The 17,756-nt window shown below is 50.1% G+C and overlaps 4 protein-coding genes across 4 annotated transcripts; 2 read left to right on the forward strand and 2 right to left on the reverse strand.

Annotated features, from left to right (window-relative positions):
- Positions 1–2,702: 2,702 nt before the first annotated feature.
- On the reverse strand, positions 2,703–3,008 carry LOC310918712 (feather keratin 1-like; the record flags this gene model as incomplete). The annotated part of the gene is made up of 1 exon (XM_083877657.1): positions 2,703–3,008. One exon carries the CDS (start codon positions 3,006–3,008, stop codon positions 2,703–2,705), a length of 306 nt encoding a protein of 101 aa, XP_083733783.1.
- A 3,541-nt stretch (positions 3,009–6,549) lies between these two features.
- On the forward strand, positions 6,550–6,846 carry LOC310918560 (feather keratin Cos1-2-like; the record flags this gene model as incomplete). Its single annotated transcript, XM_083877457.1, has 1 exon — positions 6,550–6,846. The coding sequence occupies one exon, from the start codon at positions 6,550–6,552 to the stop codon at positions 6,844–6,846; it is 297 nt and encodes a 98-aa protein (XP_083733583.1).
- Positions 6,847–12,229: 5,383 nt separating this feature from the next.
- Positions 12,230–12,535, reverse strand: LOC310918725 (feather beta keratin-like; the record flags this gene model as incomplete). The annotated part of the gene is made up of 1 exon (XM_083877676.1): positions 12,230–12,535. The coding sequence occupies one exon, from the start codon at positions 12,533–12,535 to the stop codon at positions 12,230–12,232; it is 306 nt and encodes a 101-aa protein (XP_083733802.1).
- A 4,196-nt stretch (positions 12,536–16,731) lies between these two features.
- LOC310918558 (feather keratin 1-like) lies at positions 16,732–17,037 on the forward strand (the record flags this gene model as incomplete). Its single annotated transcript, XM_083877455.1, has 1 exon — positions 16,732–17,037. The coding sequence occupies one exon, from the start codon at positions 16,732–16,734 to the stop codon at positions 17,035–17,037; it is 306 nt and encodes a 101-aa protein (XP_083733581.1).
- Positions 17,038–17,756: the final 719 nt, after the last annotated feature.

The following is a 17,756-nucleotide window of genomic DNA, read 5'->3' on the forward strand; positions in this document are numbered from 1 at the left end:
TAGGTCCAACACTTTTGTAGAGAGTCCATGTTTGAGCCTTATTGGCTAAAAATAGAATAAAATGCACGAAGAATGTTAGAACACACTTAGGGGACATGGAATACATTCTATTGCTGTTGCCTTTACTGCTGCTGATCAGAGCTTACTGCTTCTGCTTGGGACTCAGAGACTTTAGACGGCTTTGTGTACTGCTGTGGACTCTGATAACTTTGTCTCCATGGGACTGATTTAATGATGTAATAAAGGACTTCTTTTACAACTACCCAGCTTTTAGTCTTCAATGAAGATGTGCCGAAATCTTGGCACTTATTCCAGATCTTGAACAGGTAACAGGGTGCCTGCGGGGCCGGCCCTGCTCTGATGTGTGGCCTGTGGGCCTGGCAGGGCTGGGCTGGTCCCCCCTCAGCCCCCTCAGCCTGGCCAGACCCGTGACTCGGCTGAAATTCTGCTGCTGCTGATTTTCACCAAAAACAGCCAGGCATGGGGAGGGGAGGCCATCAGCCCACGGCTAAAACTGAACAAAGCAGGAGCCTGAGACCAGCCCTGTGGCCAGAGCGGCTGCCGCTGTTCTGGTCCAGGCCCCTGAGATCCCGGCACAGCCCTCAGCACAGTCCGAATCCATCACCGTGACTGCTTTGGCCACCGCCCAGCAGAAACCATCTGCAGGCCCCTGGGTGAGATATTAACTCTTTCATTGCACAAATGAAACTTGCAGAACATTGATCCTCTCTAGAGTGAGAGAAAAGGACAGCGTGAAGACACGTAGAGAAACAACATGAAGACACCAAGATCAGTGAACAAGGAGAAAAGTCCCAGATGGGAGGAGAATGACAAGATGCCTTAGTCTTAGGCTGAAATTCTTTTGCAAGGCCATGGTGATGGACTGTGATACACTAGAAATATCCCTTTAATTCAATGAAGTATGGGTAGATGGAGTGTTCAAATTGCAGACAAGAGCAAAGGCATTTGTGCTGAAGCAAGTAGATACTGAAGTAGCTGTGATCTCGTAAGAAGCTTGAACAGAGAGAGAGATGAGAGTGATGAAGACCCCCTGCCCCCAGAAAAAGAAGAAGAAGAAAACTTCTGTTACCAGAGATAGATAAAGAGAACCTTTGCGTTTGAACAGCTTATCCTGAAAATAGTACTCCATAAGTTTGACATGGCCAATGAACACAGCTGTGGGAGGGCTGCATGAGATGGGAGGGACTTCACAAATGCAGATTTCTGGGCAGCTCCTATTCATGAGAATTGAAGCCATGAGAGAACTGTTTTCTTGTGGAGAAGTCTCTACGACATAGCAAAAGAGACTCTTCTCTCTAAGTGAACTGATGAAAGACTATTTTAGAGGTCATAAACTGACCTAAGTCCCAAGGTTTTGTCTCTCTATGTTGTCAATAGGAAAGGAAAGAAAGTTGTGAGGGGAGAAGAAGTGTTCTGGGGGCGTTATTCCAACTCTTCTTATTTTTTCTTTTCTTTTGGTTCTGTTTAAATTGTTTTCTTTATACCCTTTAAAGTTTTGAGCCTGCTTTGTTCTTCTCTTAATCCTATCTTGCAGCAAAAAATGAATTAGTAATTCTAGTAGGTGCATTACGATTTAGACAACATTAGACCCACTATATTAATTGGTGCATATGCCAAAAAATGAAAAATTGGCAAACCAAAACTACTGTATCTTGTTAAACCTCACCTGAAATGCTGAATTCACTCTGGAGTCCTCAATTCAAAGTAGGCATGGACCTGTTAATGCAGCTCTAGACACGGACTGCAAAAATGATCCCATGGAGGGATTTCCCCTACTATGAAAAAATGCTGGAGGGAGTTGAGGTTTTTGAGGCAGGAGAAGAGCAGCCTCTGGGGAGACCTTATTGCAGTGTTTTGATATGTAAAAGGGGGTGAATGAAGAAGTTACAGAGAGATGTTTTCTCAAGGTCTGCAATAAGTGGACAAGGAGCAAGAGTTTTAAACTGGAAGAGGATAAATACAGAAGGGACATAAGGAAGACTTTTACTGTGATGAGTGAGATAAGACATTGGGAAACATTGCCTAGAGAAGGATGGGGTGTCCCATCTTGGGAAGGGTTCAAGGTCAGGTTTGCTCAAACCTTATGTGATGCAATGAAGGATATCAGTATCCATGGAAACTGGATTGGACTAGATAAACCTCAATGGCCTCTTCCACCCAGACCCATTCTATGATCCCATGATAACAGGGCTCTGTGAGAAGGCAGCACAATGCACTCTGTCCCTCCCTTTGAGAACATCCTGTGATAAGATGGGATCTGCTGGAGTGTGATGGGAATGCAGCACCTCGGTCTGGTCAGTGAAACATTCACTGCTGAGAACTTGGGTGGCAGTGCTGAGCTGAGAAATGAAAAGGAAAAGAAGTGCAAAGAGAGTGGATGTTTGTCCCTGGACAATGTAGGGAAATTCTATCCTGGTCCAAAGAGGCAGAAAGAATCAAAACCCAGAGGGTCACTCAGTGCACACTGAGCACAACCAGTGCCAGCCTGTGGTGAAAGCCAGTGCAAAACCAGCTCCAACAAGCCCTCCCAGAAACAGCCCTGGGCAATCTCTCTGCCCTGGGAGAGTGTCTGCAGGGCAAAGGATGACAGAAAGGCACGGGCTGGGTTGCAGCAGAATTTATTGAGTCAAAAGAGGGAGAGGAGGGGGATCCAGGAGGAGGGCACAGTGCAGGGATCAGCTTCAGCAGGGAAAGCACCTCGTGCCACAGAGGCCACTGCCCAAGCCTGAGAGGCCAAAGCCCCCAGAGTTGATGGGCACTCCCTGAGAGCTGAGGATGCTGCCAACAGCAGCAGAGGTGGAGGATCCCACGGCAGTGTTCTGTGGGAAGGAGGTGAGGATGGGGCCGGGCAAGGTCACCACCACGGGCGAGGGCTGGATGGCCACGGTGGAGTCCTGGCACTGCCTGACACAGGGCTCATTGCAGCTGTTGGCCAGCGGGGTGGGGCCGCAGGGCTGGCAGGGCCGGCACGGGCTGTAGCAGGACATGGCTTGGGGCTGCAGATGCACCTGGCAAAGAGAGCAGAGAGGAGCAGACTGTCAGGGGTGTTTGAAGAGCAGCCCCACCACACCGTGAGGAAGATCCTTTCTCTCAGCCCCCAAAAACACCACCAGGAAGGCCAAAGCCAGAAACGCCTTCACCCAGCCCACAGCTCAGGATGCACCTCTGTCTATATCCAGCCTTTCTCCACAACACAGCTGCCCTCTCCCATGGGAAACAGCCTCCAGACACAGCAGGGAACAAGGAGGGAGGTGTACAATTAGAAAGCCCAGAGAACTATAAGGTAGAAGAGAAAGGCAAAGAGGAAGGGCACAAGGAGAACCCAGAGGAAGACAAGAAAGAGCTCAACACTCACCTTGTTCACAACAAGATGGAGCTGAAGGAGTGGATGAGAGAGTGAGGAGAAGGTCCTGCTTTTATACTGCTCCAGCACTGCCCCAGGCCCACAGTCGCTGCATCTGGGCAGTAATTTTCCTACAGACTCATCTCCAAAGCAGACTGTCCTCCCTAATGCCCCAGGTTGTGTTTTGGTTTCTGTCAACACTGCCATTTCATTTCCTCATGCTGACATGGCCATTAGGCCACAGAGGATCTTTTGAAGTGCTGAGATGAGAGGCCTGAGGCTTTCCCCAGCATGATCACGTCAGTACAGGCAGAAGAAGTGCCCCCATGTGCTGGAGAGGTGTGTGCAGGCAGAGCATGTGGCTGTAGGGAATTGTGTGGTGAGTGATTTTACAAATCCCCGTGAGGAAACATGGTCGCGTCTTCCCACCAATGCAATCCCCTCCTGAGTACCTGAAGTCTTCCCTGAGTGTGAGCATGCTGCATCCCTCTCCCTGCCTGGTGCCTCCCTGCTCAGTCCACGAGTCACTGGGCATTGCCTCTGTAGGCAGATTGCTACATTCCTGCTTTCAAACTTTGGGCTTTGCCCAAGGAAATCTTCTCCTTCAGGGAAGACATTTACTGGTTTATTTGGCAGAGTGGTCTCCTCTTATTGCCATCTCTGGGGGACCCCAGTCTGTGCTGTCAGCAGGCTTGTGGACAGAGAGCACTGTCCTCTCAAAACCCCTTGATCACTCAACAAGTCCTGTGGACTCAGGTGCCTCTCCTCTCACCACCTGAGGGACATGTTGGCTCTTGGAACATGGTTCTCTTTTTCCACCTCTCCTCACCCCATGATCCACTTTGGCTGCACCCTTTGCACCCTGACCTGAGGGACACACAAAATCCTGCCCACTTTTTCAGTACACACTGTCAGTGCTGAGAACACCCCAGTGCTGCCAAGCAGGTCAGGCTGAGGTCGATGGCTTTGGGGCTGCCTGAAGCTGTGGTGTGTGGGGATAGCCCAGTTCTTAAAGATGGTTTTCCCATAGAAGGCGTGGACTTGCCCAAAGGATTGAGGCCTGGCAGGATCCTGCAGTACCACATGCCTGGGGATGCTCAGGAAGGGAATGCATTCAGAAAATCTCTGGTTACAAAACTTGCTCTGAGACTACACCAAGGACTGATGCACTTCCCTGCCCTACAGACATGGAGGCAGCTGGGACGTGTCCCAGGAGGGCAAGAGAATGCCTTCAGTAGGCAAATCTCCAGGGAGAGACTCTCCCTACCAGTGGCAAGTCACACTCTAATCTTGGGTTGGCCGTGTGTCAGCGTTTTGGTGTAAAGCCAAGCCAGGAGTGTGTGATGTCTGCAGGCCTGTCCAAGGCAGGGGTAATCCACCTCCAGCAAGGGCAGCTCCATCCGGGCCCAGGGAAAAAGGGATGCTTGGCAGCTCTTTCACAGGTCAGAGATGCTTGCAGGACTGTCAATGTGTACTGAAAAAGTGGCCCATGCTTGTGGTGCAGATTATGGTACAAAATGTGCAGGAAATTGCATTGTGGGGTGAGGAGAAAGGGAGCAAAATGGTGCTATCCCAAGAGCCAACAGATCCCTCTGATACAGAAGACAGTGAGGCACAAACCTAAATTGGGCTTCTTCAGGAATAACAGGATTAGGGAGGGCAAAAATCTCCTTCCACAAGTCTCAGAGCAAGTTTTGTAACCAGAGATTTTCTGAATGCATTCCCTTCCTGAGCATCCCCAGGCATGTGGTACTGCAGGATCCTGCCAGGCCTCAATCCTTTGGGCAAGTCCACGCCTTCTATGGGAAAACCATCTTTAAGAACTGGGCTATCCCCACACACCACAGCTTCAGGCAGCCCCAAAGCCATCGACCTCAGCCTGACCTGCTTGGCAGCACTGGGGTGTTCTCAGCACTGACAGTGTGTACTGAAAAAGTGGGCAGGATTTTGTGTGTCCCTCAGGTCAGGGTGCAAAGGGTGCAGCCAAAGTGGATCATGGGGTGAGGAGAGGTGGAAAAAGAGAACCATGTTCCAAGAGCCAACATGTCCCTCAGGTGGTGAGAGGAGAGGCACCTGAGTCCACAGGACTTGTTGAGTGATCAAGGGGTTTTGAGAGGACAGTGCTCTCTGTCCACAAGCCTGCTGACAGCACAGACTGGGGTCCCCCAGAGATGGCAATAAGAGGAGACCACTCTGCCAAATAAACCAGTAAATGTCTTCCCTGAAGGAGAAGATTTCCTTGGGCAAAGCCCAAAGTTTGAAAGCAGGAATGTAGCAATCTGCCTACAGAGGCAATGCCCAGTGACTCGTGGACTGAGCAGGGAGGCACCAGGCAGGGAGAGGGATGCAGCATGCTCACACTCAGGGAAGACTTCAGGTACTCAGGAGGGGATTGCATTGGTGGGAAGACGCGACCATGTTTCCTCACGGGGATTTGTAAAATCACTCACCACACAATTCCCTACAGCCACATGCTCTGCCTGCACACACCTCTCCAGCACATGGGGGCACTTCTTCTGCCTGTACTGACGTGATCATGCTGGGGAAAGCCTCAGGCCTCTCATCTCAGCACTTCAAAAGATCCTCTGTGGCCTAATGGCCATGTCAGCATGAGGAAATGAAATGGCAGTGTTGACAGAAACCAAAACACAACCTGGGGCATTAGGGAGGACAGTCTGCTTTGGAGATGAGTCTGTAGGAAAATTACTGCCCAGATGCAGCGACTGTGGGCCTGGGGCAGTGCTGGAGCAGTATAAAAGCAGGACCTTCTCCTCACTCTCTCATCCACTCCTTCAGCTCCATCTTGTTGTGAACAAGGTGAGTGTTGAGCTCTTTCTTGTCTTCCTCTGGGTTCTCCTTGTGCCCTTCCTCTTTGCCTTTCTCTTCTACCTTATAGTTCTCTGGGCTTTCTAATTGTACACCTCCCTCCTTGTTCCCTGCTGTGTCTGGAGGCTGTTTCCCATGGGAGAGGGCAGCTGTGTTGTGGAGAAAGGCTGGATATAGACAGAGGTGCATCCTGAGCTGTGGGCTGGGTGAAGGCGTTTCTGGCTTTGGCCTTCCTGGTGGTGTTTTTGGGGGCTGAGAGAAAGGATCTTCCTCACGGTGTGGTGGGGCTGCTCTTCAAACACCCCTGACAGTCTGCTCCTCTCTGCTCTCTTTGCCAGGTGCATCTGCAGCCCCAAGCCATGTCCTGCTACAGCCCGTGCCGGCCCTGCCAGCCCTGCGGCCCCACCCCGCTGGCCAACAGCTGCAATGAGCCCTGTGTCAGGCAGTGCCAGGACTCCACCGTGGCCATCCAGCCCTCGCCCGTGGTGGTGACCCTGCCCGGCCCCATCCTCACCTCCTTCCCACAGAACACTGCCGTGGGATCCTCCACCTCTGCTGCTGTTGGCAGCATCCTCAGCTCTCAGGGAGTGCCCATCAGCTCTGGGGGCTTTGGCCTCTCGGGCTTGGGCAGTGGCCTCTGTGGCCTCCCCTGCTAAAGCTGCTGCCATGGCCCTGGGGAAGGAACCCAGGCACTCCCAGGATGGAACCGCCCTGGGGACGCAGCATGGCCTTGTTGCTTCCTGAGGGGCTGAGCAACCCCAGCAGCCCTTGCAGAAGGACAGGGCCAGCCTGGGCTCTTGGCAAGCACAGCCCAGCCCTGCCTCTGCCCTCTGCCCCTCTCTCCTTTCCCTGCTGTGTCCTTGTTGCCTTGTGCTGCCCTGGTCTGTGAGCCCCACAGAGCCATCCTGGGGAGGACGTGCTGGCCCTGCTCCCCTCTCTGGATCAGGCACATGGACACCTGCTGGGACACAGATCCCCATTTGTCCCTCATGCTCTCTGCATTGGGAGCTCCAGACAGGGCAACCTTGTTTCTGAGTTTTGTCTCATTAAATTTCTGCTGCATTTGAGCCCATGTGTCTGCGTCATTTATTCCTCTGCAGGTTCTTTCTCTGTATGCCCAGGGAAAAAATGTTTTTAAGGGCTATTTTTTGGTGGATTTGCTTGGGATGAATATTCAGTGATGGATAACCGCATTATATAGGGTCTACAGAAGATGTAGTTCAATTTCACCAAATTAACCTTCTACTGGTTCTTTGCAGCTGGAGCTAAAATGGTGCTGATAACACAGAAATATTTTGGACTTTTTTGGGCAGTGCTTCCCCAGCATCAACCCTGTCCCTTCACCCTTCTCTGCAAAAGGCCACGAAGGTGGATGTGATCAAGAGGTTGCGAGAGGGCAATAGCCAGACTGCCTGACCCCAGGCTGCTGACCAAAGGGATCTTTGATACTGCATGACACCATGGTCAGCAAAAAATGCTGAGAGAAGGGAGGAGGAGGGTGCACGGGAGCATTTAATTACAGATTGTTTGTCAAGGAATAAGCTGCTTAGTGTACTCTGTGCCTGCTTCCCAGGAGAGGCTGGGCATTGCCAGTTGATGGAAGGTGATAATAAAACTTTTTTTTTTCTGTGTTTTTGCAGTCTTTCCTTGCTTTTCTTCATTAAACTGCCTTATCTAAACACAGAGTACTTCAATTTTATCTTCTCCCACCAAATGCTCTGAAGAGAGGGAGTGGTTGAACATTTTGATGGGCACCTGGGGGCCAGGAAAGATCAGACTGTGCTGGAGGACCAGTCTTGTGCAGGGAATGAGCAAATAGACCTCTCCATTCTCATCCATGAGTAATCCAGGTTGTTTTGTTGTGTGTGCTCACAAAGTCCTTTTTCATCTTAGTGTGAGGTATTTAAAAATACTAATTAACTCAATTGACTTAATGTGGTGTTTGAGGTATCTGGTTTTGGAGTGGTGTAATTAGACAATTTTTTGGTGTGGCAACAGTGAAACTTGTCCTGAGGTGGCTGGTGGCAGTTTTTAACACAAGTCTGGAGCTTGATCAGTATTATCAGAGGACAGGGGTCCAGACAGGGGCCCAAATCACTTCTGAGAATGTCACGAGTGAGCATCTGACCTACATTTAAGAACACAGTAGTTGAGGCAGACACCCAAATCACACACGAGAACATGAGGGCTGAGACAGGGACCCAAACAACACCTATGGCAATTGTCCCTGTAGTGGGAAAAAAATTTGGACAATGAGGTGAATGCAACCATCTCATTGGTGGATTGAGAGCAGGGGAGAGAGGGTCTGACCAGGAATCCAGTCCTTCAGCAAAGAGGATGCACTATGTGTGGAACAGCATATTCCTGGCTCTGAAGGTTTAGAGAAAATCTCTCTCTATCGTCACAGGGAGAAACACCGCACCTGGAAGGGGCGATAGAAGGGTGACCCATGTAGCCTGTCCTCTCCCACTAAGGTCAGCAGGAAAGGGGGCTCCAGGATTGCCCTGGATGGCTCCCTCTGGTTCTTCCTGCATGAACAGAGGGAAGATGGAGGAAGTGGGGTGGTGAGAGCCTGCCTCTGAGGTGGAAGCTGGTGTACGTGAACTGAGGGGGAAAGACAGCTGAAAGAAGTCTGCCAGTGTTGGAGTCCAGGGCATCCCTCTGGGTGCCCTGGAAAGTCACAGACCTTGGTAGAGAGCCCTGCGACCCAAAAAAGAGGGTCTGAGGGGTTTGCCTGGCACAGAGCCCAGAAAGACACAGTCTTTGATTTTGGTCCATGAGAAAAACATCCAACAGAGAGAAGAATTGCAAGTCACAAAGGTGTTACTGAGAGTAGTGTAGTTATCACTGTGTAGAAGATTTTGTAGTTTTGGATTTTTAGAATGTAGATGCAAAGGAACAAGATGGAGATTTTAGGGCAGTGCCCTGGGTTCTTCTTCTTCTCCCCTGGCATCCATCTTCTGTAGTGACGTGGGCACAAAGTAGTTTCAGTGGATTGGATCAGAGTAGAAATGATCCTGTTAGTATAGGTGATAGACATTGGCACAGAATTGTAAATAATGGGTACGTAGTTATCTGTATAAGAGGTAGCGACCTCCCATCACAGGGGAGAGTCACCTCATGTCTGAGCTGCAGTGAACATCTTGGCTGGACACAGAGAATTGTAAGATAAGAACTAATAAACAACGCGAGAAACCAAGAAAACCAAGACCTTGAGACTCCTCATCATTCTTGTGCCGAACACCGAGCACCGAGCTCAGCACAGAACACAGAGACACAGAGTCAGACAGCAGACCCTAAATCCTTCAGAGGTCAAGAGGGAAAATCACTCCCTCGGAGCCCACACGAACCACCAGCCTTGGAATCTCGGGTGAGAAACAACCAGATTAAACCCGAGATGCCAGTTTTCTTGCAAGAGAAGTGTTTGAGAAGTGTAAAAGAATAATTCCAATTCTTCTAGAAGGTGAATTGCCCATGAAACAAAGACAGGTCAAAAGATCCGCACAGGAGATATGTTTCCTGGGAGGGAAATGGCCAGTGGGAGCTTAGTGCTGACTGAGGTCAACACACCACACAGACCCACTGGCAACTCTTGATCCTCTCACCTTCCTCCTTCCCTGTCTGTGCCTGGGGCTTCTTGGAAAAATATATTGAGAGATGGATGAAGGGAGAAACTCAGGGGAGGAAGACAGTCACCAGGTGTGTGCTGAGTGTCTCCAAGGGCTGTCCAGGAGCCTTTCAGAGCAGTGCAACGGCAGAAACACAGGCTGCAGAGACTTGCAGCAGAGCTGCTCCAGGACACAGCTGGGGTGCGATGACACACATTCCCCCAGAGCCCTCATCAGAAGTTGGCTTGGTAGCAGTCAGTTGTCCTTCCCCCTCTGAGTAATAGTAGCCTGAATGCAAAGCCAGGAAAAGATGCTTTTGTGGCAATGCCCCCGAAACAGGATCCACTGCCAGAACTATCTCTGGACACCAGAACTATTTCCAGACACAGAGGACTGGCACCAGCATCCTGGAATATATGTGCAAGAGCATAGTCAGGAGATCGATGGGGTGATGGTCCCACTCCACTCACAACTCAGCTGATGGCATCTAGAATACTGCAGTAAATTTTGAGCTCTAATTGAAGAAAGATGCATCTGCAAGAGGGGCTAGAAGGAGCTTCCAGAGAACTGGAGGCGTGTCAGTCTGACCTTGGCACCAGGGAAGGTTATGGAGCAGGTCATCTTGAGCACAATCACATGGCACATACACGACAGCCAGGTGATCAGCCCAGTCAGAACGTCTATGAAACATACACCCTACTTGGCTAACCTGATCTCCTGTGACAAGATTACCCACTAAGTGGACAAGGGAAATATTGAAGAAGTTGTTTACCTGGAATTTAGTAAAGTCTTTGACACCATTTCCCACCAAATTTTCTTGGAGAAAGTGACTGGTCATGACTTTAATATGGGTTGTATGCACTGGATAAACATTTGGCTTTATGGCCAGGCTCAGAGAGTGGTGGTGAATAGAGTTAAGTCCAGTTGATGGCCAATCACTACTGGTGTTGTCCTGGGCTCAGTATTTGGTCCAGTTCTGGTTAGTATCTTCATGGATGACCAGGGCCAGGGGATCAAGTGTACCCTCAGTAAGTTTGCAGATCCAAGCTGGATGTCACTGTTGATTTTCTAGAGGGTAGAAAGGTTCTACAGAGGGATCTGGATAGGCTGCATCAATGGACTGAGCCCAATTGTATAAGGTTCAGCGAGAAGAAATGCTGGGTCCAGCCCCTGGTCACAACAGTCCCCTGGATCACTACAGTTTTGGGGCAGAATGGCTGGAAAGCTGCCTGGGGGAAAGGACTTGGGGGTGCTGGTTAACAGCAGTGGAATGTGAGCCCAGACTCCATTGTAACTGCTGGGATAGTCAACAGGCTGAATCTGGAATGCTTCTTGGATAAAAACCACACTGTGTGCACACTGAATACTTTTACTGGGGATTAGAGCTTGTCTTTGTATTTCTTTGAATACATTTTTGCAGCCAGATACTATCACTGGTAATCCTCGAACCATAACCTGTCACAATTTTATGTTACAAAGGGTATATTATTCCATAAACTGTCAGTGTCAGTCCTTTACTGGTGTTTACAGTCTCCAGCAGCAGAGAACATACTCAAATACAGTGGAAGACCCACTAAGAGGTTAAAAAGTGGTAATAACTGCTGAGGGGTCTCCCTGAGGCTGATGGTGATTCCCTGGCTGAGTCAGTCGAGCTGCCCTCCAATCCAGCCAGGCAGCTCAGTGCAGGGTCCCCTGAATTGGACACTGACAGGGGGGTTGGGCACAAGGGCCTCAGCTTTCCTGGGGCACTGACAGACAAATTAAACACTAAGGGTTGAAGAAATCTCCTTTTTTCATTTGACAGCATCTCTGATGGAGCTCTAGTCATTGAACTGTATTGAATCATTCCATCCAGCCCTAGATAGGTTAGAGAAGTTTGAAAAAGAGAGGATCACCCTCTAAACATAGTCAAAGCAATCCTGTGATAATGGCCCCTATACAAGCACACCTGGCCCCTATACAATAACCCTCCTGGTCATTTTGTGAGGGCATATACAAGGGAAATAATGACAAAAAGGCAAGGGCTCAAATGAAGCAGAACTTTATTGAGTCAAACGATGAAAACTAGGTAAATCTGAGTCAAAGGAGCGCCAGAGGCAGATAGGAGTCTGCACCAAATAACTGTGGTGGAGATCTCAGGAGGGATGTCCATCTGCCTGCCCCACAGAGGGGTGCAGAGCTAGCAGGTCCTCCCCAGGATGGCTGGCAGGGCTCACAGCCCTAGGGAGTACAAGGGAAAAAGGACACAGCAGGGAAATGAGAGAGTGCAGAGGGCAGAGGCAGGGATGGGCTGTGCTTCAGAAGAGTCCTTCTGCAAGGGCTACTGGGGTTGCTCAGCCCCTCAGGAAGCAACAAGCTGATGCTCCATCCCTAGCGAAGTGCCATCTTGTTGAGCCCTTAGGTTCATACCCTGGAATCATTGCCAGCAGCTTTAACAGGGGAAGCATCTCCTGCCACAGAGGCCACCGCCCAAGCCCGAGAGGCCAAAGCCCCCAGAGTTGATGGGCACTCCCTGAGAGCTGAGGATGTTGCCAACAGCAGCAGAGGTGGAGGATCCCACGGCAGTGTTCTGTGGGAAGGAGCTGAGGATGGGGCCGGGCAGGGTCACCACCACGGGCGAGGGCTGGATGGCCACGGTGGAGTCCTGGCACTGCCTGACACAGGGCTCATTGCAGCTGTTGGCCAGCGGGGTGGGGCCGCAGGGCTGGCAGGGCCGGCACGGGCTGTAGCAGGACATGGCTTGGGGCTGCAGATGCACCTGGCACAGAGGGAAGAGGGAAACAACAGAAACTCTGGATGAAGAGCAGTCTTTCACTAAGAGTGAGATAAGTCACAACTTGGAGAGAAGAACTGGGGGGCTTTGCAGTGAGATCCACAGGTGTCACCTTCATTTCTGCTGAAAAGAACCCTCTGCACAGCAACCAAGCCCAAAGAGGTTTCTTCCTAGTCCACAGTTCATAAGACACTTAAACAAGTTTCAGCCTCTTGTGATGACAGAACTTCCTCCCCTTCCCTCTCCCATGAGAGCAGTTCCAAGACCCATGTAGGACTGGGGAAGGTATGAGCTGAGGTGCATTGGAGGAATATGAAGAGAAAGAGGAGAAAAAGGGTTCAGACTCACCTTGTGCTGAAGGAGATGGAGGTGAGAAGAGTGGATGAGAGAGTGAGGAGAAGGACCTGCTTTTATACTGCTCTTGCACTGCCCCAGGCCTACAGACATTGCATGACAGCAGTAATTTTCCAACAGACTCACCTCAAAAACAAAATTTTCTACGTAGTGCTGCAGGTTGTGTTTTGGTTTCTGTCAACCTGTGCTGTCATTTCATTTCCTCATTTTCAACATTCCTGCTCTGCTTTCATGTGCTGAGATGAGGCACCCAAGGATATCCTGGGTGATGTTGTGTCAATGAAGGCAGAGGATGTATTGGAAATGTTATGGGGTCCCATGAATGCAGAGGATGTTAGCTTGGAGCAGTGAACTGCAATTGTATACGGTTCCCCTTCTAGCAAGAAGTTTCAGTTCTCTTCCTATTATTAATCTTTTCTCTGCGGAGAATGTTTGCCAGTTTGTCTGAGTATGCAGGACTAGGGACAACCAAAGCCTGCCTAGGTTTGAACCAGGCAAAATACAGGATGGGCACAAGAAATTCTTCCAGGTAGATGAGAAGTCCAAAGGCTGACTGGAGCAGCTTCATTGAGGATGAGGGTTACAGGAAAGGTGGAGGTTCTCAAGGGATTCTTGGCCTTGGTTTTTATTAGCAGGAATTGCTGTCAAGAGGTTGTTCTCTTTGGAAAGTCATCAGCAGGAAAGGCTTACCTGCCTAGGGCAGGATCAGGAGTGGGAACGTATCAACAGATGGACTGAGATGAGTGTGTGTAACTTGATCCTGTGCACCCCATGAAGGATGGTTGGTGTCCGGTCACTCTTAACACCCTTTGAAAGACTCAGCACTCACAGAATACATCTCAGGACTGCAAGAAAGCCAGTGGACCTCTTGTCTTCAAGAAGGACATGAAGAAGGAGACATGTCAGTCAGCCTCACCTCAATCCCTACAAAAGTAAAGAAGCAAATCAACCTGGAAGCAATTTCTCAAGATAAGAGAGGTTGCCTTTGAGGGCTCAGTGTGGATTTCTGGAGGCTCGACAAATCTCATTACATTCTCTGATCTTGTGCCTGGCTCTGGTGGGTGAGGGAAGTTTGGCAAATGTTCATCTCATTTAACTTAGGCCTTTGATGCTCTTGTCTGTAACAATCCTTAGAAATACACTGACAAAATACCAGCTGGGGAAGAGGGTAGTACAGAGGACTGAAATCTGTGAAAATTGTTGGTCTCCAAGGGTTGGGATGAGGGGCACAAAGTCCAGCTGGCAGATACACCCCTGGATGCACTGCAGGGCCTAGACGGGGGCCAGCACTGTTTAATTCCTTTATCCAAGGTCCTGCACTGGGGAAAGAAAAAATCTCCTCCCCACTACAGGCTGGAGCTGATTGACTGCCAAAGAGCTTTGCAGCAGAGGACAGGGGTTCTGGAGGGCACCATGAGACAGCCCTGGGCCCTTGTGGAAATGGCGTCTGACAATATCCTGGGCTGCTTAGGAAAGGAATGTCTTTTCAGATGAAGGAATCTCAGAAGTATGGAGATAGAGGAGGCTATGCCTCTCTGAGTCTTCACCTGCAAGATCTCTCAGGCTGCTGCATCCACTAAAAGAGTTCCAAGAAGGTGGGGAAGCCTTCCCAGCAGTGAATGGGTGTAAAAAAAAAGATTGCTTCACAAGAGTCAACCAGTAAAGGCCTCCTAATGCATTCCAGGTCATGGCTTCTGCAAAGTGAGTTATTGACTATCTGGAGACCTGGGCCACAGGAGCCCTGTAACATTCAAGAACAAATGGCAAGATCTGCACTTGAAAATGAAAAACCTCTTTCAGCAGTATGGGCTGGAGACTGAACTATGCTACAGACTTAGAGCCCTCAACTCTCTTTTCTCGTGTGGGAGAAGATGTGCCTTGGAGAGAGACTTAGAGAGTGGAATGGATGCACATCCTCCTGGCCAGAGACTGTGCTGTGTTGAAGAGCTTTCCTGAATACTCTGTGGAGGGATAGAATGGATAGAAGGGGCTGCAGAAAACATCTCCCCACTGGTTGGGACTCATCAATGATCCTGTGCATTGAGTATTCTCTTGGCATTTGTGTTTTAGCCTTGTTTGCCATGCCCAAAAAGACTCACTTGGAGAGCAACCCAGAACCCTTGGGGAAGCAGGAACTTGTCCAACTCCCTAGTAAATGAGGGTTGTCTGTGACAACCCCTGCAGTGCCATGAACACTGAGAGAGGGGATGTGCTCATAAGGGCCCTGGGTAAAAAACCAGCTCTCAAGTCACATCAAGGACTGATGCACTTCCCTGCCCCGCAGACATGGAGGCAGCTGGGACGCATCCCAGAAGGCAAGGGAATGCCTTCAGTAGGCAAATCTCCAGGGAGAGACTCTCCCTACCAGTGGCGAGTCATGCTCTAATTTTGGGTTGGCCATGTGTCAGCTTTTTGGTGTGAAGCCAAGCCAGGAGGGTGTGCTGTCTGCAGACCCATGTCTCTTGCAGGGACACAATTGCCCTCCAGCAAGGGCAGATCTATCCATAACCCAGGAAAGCTGGTGCCAGCACTGGGCTGTACCTGAGTACACAGCTGCAGGCAGCCACAACACCCATTGCTGTCAGCATTGCTCCTTGCCAACACTCCCACAGCTTCAGGGGCTTTCAGGACAGTCAACATGTTTTGGAAAAGTCTCTCCTGCTGGTCAAGGTTTAAGGCATGTAGCCAAAGTCCATGGCACTGTGAGGAGAATGGGACAAACAAGGTGCTGTACCAAGCCCCAATGCACCCCTCATGTAGTGAGGAGAGACCTGACGCCACCAGAGCTGTAATCATGGTCCTAAGGAAGGATGATGTTTTCTTTCTTCATGGTGGCTGGAGGCAGTGATATGAGCCAGAGACTGCCATGATAGGGGATGACTCTTCCAAGTAAATTTGTAAAGGATGGACGAGATGGTTAAGTCATGTCATTAGGCACAGGAACTTTTGTGTACCCAGGACAGATTCCTGCATTGGCAGGGGGAGAGTCAAACTTTCCTGTAATGGAGTTGGAAAAAACTTTGCCTGCTTTCCCAGTTCCATGTCCTACATCTGCATGGACCCCTCCTGGACTTGAGGATGCATCTTCTGGTGAGAGTGACATGATCCATCTTGGGAAATCATTGGATCTGTCACCCTGGAACTTGAAAGGAAACTACAAAGCATAATGGGCACATCAGAAATGAGGAAATGTACTGGCAATGGTGATGGAAAACAAAACACAACCTGGGGCATTAGGTGGGACATTTTGCTTTGGAGATGAGTCTGTTGGAAAATTACTGTCCTCATGCAGTGACTGTGGGCCTGGGGCAGTGCTGGAGCAGTATAAAAGCTGTTCCATCTCCTCACTCTCTCATCTACTCCTCTCCTTCACACAATCCTCCTTGGGAACAAGGTAAGTCTCTCTCAATGAAGCTTTTTATTCTTAATTTATTAATTCTCATCATTATCCTTCTATGGGATTTTTCAGCACAAAACTGTCTCTTTGCTCTATACTTGATTCTGGAGTTGCTTTCTATGGGAGAGGGAAGGGTGCAAAAGGAGTGACATGGAGAGAGGTTGGAGCTCAGTTAGCTCTCCTGTGGTATGGGCTAAGAAGGGATCTCCCAGGGCTTGGCTGTGTTTTCCATGTCTCTTTTGGGCTTTGGACAAGGAGAAGCCTGTGGTCCTCCCTATGATCCTTCCAGCTCTTTGTGTGAGCTCATGTCTTCTCTCTCTTGTAGCGTGTTACAGGCTTCTACTCACTTACCCCTCATACTTTTCTATCCCCCTGCTCTCTGTGCCAGGTGCATCTGCAGCCCCAAGCCATGTCCTGCTACAGCCCGTGCCGGCCCTGCCAGCCCTGCGGCCCCACCCCGCTGGCCAACAGCTGCAATGAGCCCTGTGTCAGGCAGTGCCAGGACTCCACCGTGGCCATCCAGCCCTCACCCGTGGTGGTGACCCTGCCCGGCCCCATCCTCAGCTCCTTCCCACAGAACACTGCCGTGGGATCCTCCACCTCTGCTGCTGTTGGCAACATCCTCAGCTCTCAGGGAGTGCCCATCAACTCTGGAGGCTTTGGCCTCTCAGGCTTGGGCAGTGGCCTCTGTGGCAGGAGATGCTTCCCCTGTTAAAGCTGCTGGCGATGATTCCAGGGTATGAACCTAAGGACTCAACAAGATTGCACTTCACTAGGGATGGAGCATCAGCTTGTTGCTTCCTGAGGGGCTGAGCAACCCCAGCAGCCCTTGCAGAAGGACTCTTCTGAAGCACAGCCCATCCCTGCCTCTGCCCTCTGCACTCTCTCCTTTCCCTCCTGTGTCCTTGCTGCCCTGGGCTGTGAGTCCCACACAGTCATCCTGGGGAGGACCTGCTCCCTCTGTAGGGCAGGCAGATGGACTTCTAGAGGGTTCTCAGCCACAGCCATGGGCATAATCTCTTATCTGTCCCTCGTGCTTATTTTACCATGACCATCGCGCAAAATGACCTAATTTCCCTCTCTTGACTCATTAAAGTTATGCTGCATTTGAGCCATTGCCTCTGTGTCATTTCCCCCACTGATGGTCTCCCAAGATGACCAGGGAAAGAGATGTTGCTCAATCTTTGTTCTGGGAAGAAGTGTTTGGGGATGCCTCTGAAGTGACTGGTAACACAGGCTTACATCAAGCTTGCTTAGTCACACATTGGATTACTTTCTGCTTTCTAAATCTTGCAAAACTAGCAGGATGATGATATTCTGGATGCCAGAGGGATTTTATTGCTAATAGCATCCGTGGCCAACTTTAATCTCTGTGGACAGAAGGTTCATATGGAGCACCACTCTTTCTCTAGTGCACCAGGATAACTTGCTCCA

Source organism: Zosterops lateralis, assembly GCF_965231275.1.
Source record: "Zosterops lateralis genome assembly, chromosome: 24".
Taxonomy (NCBI): Eukaryota; Metazoa; Chordata; class Aves; order Passeriformes; family Zosteropidae; genus Zosterops; species Zosterops lateralis.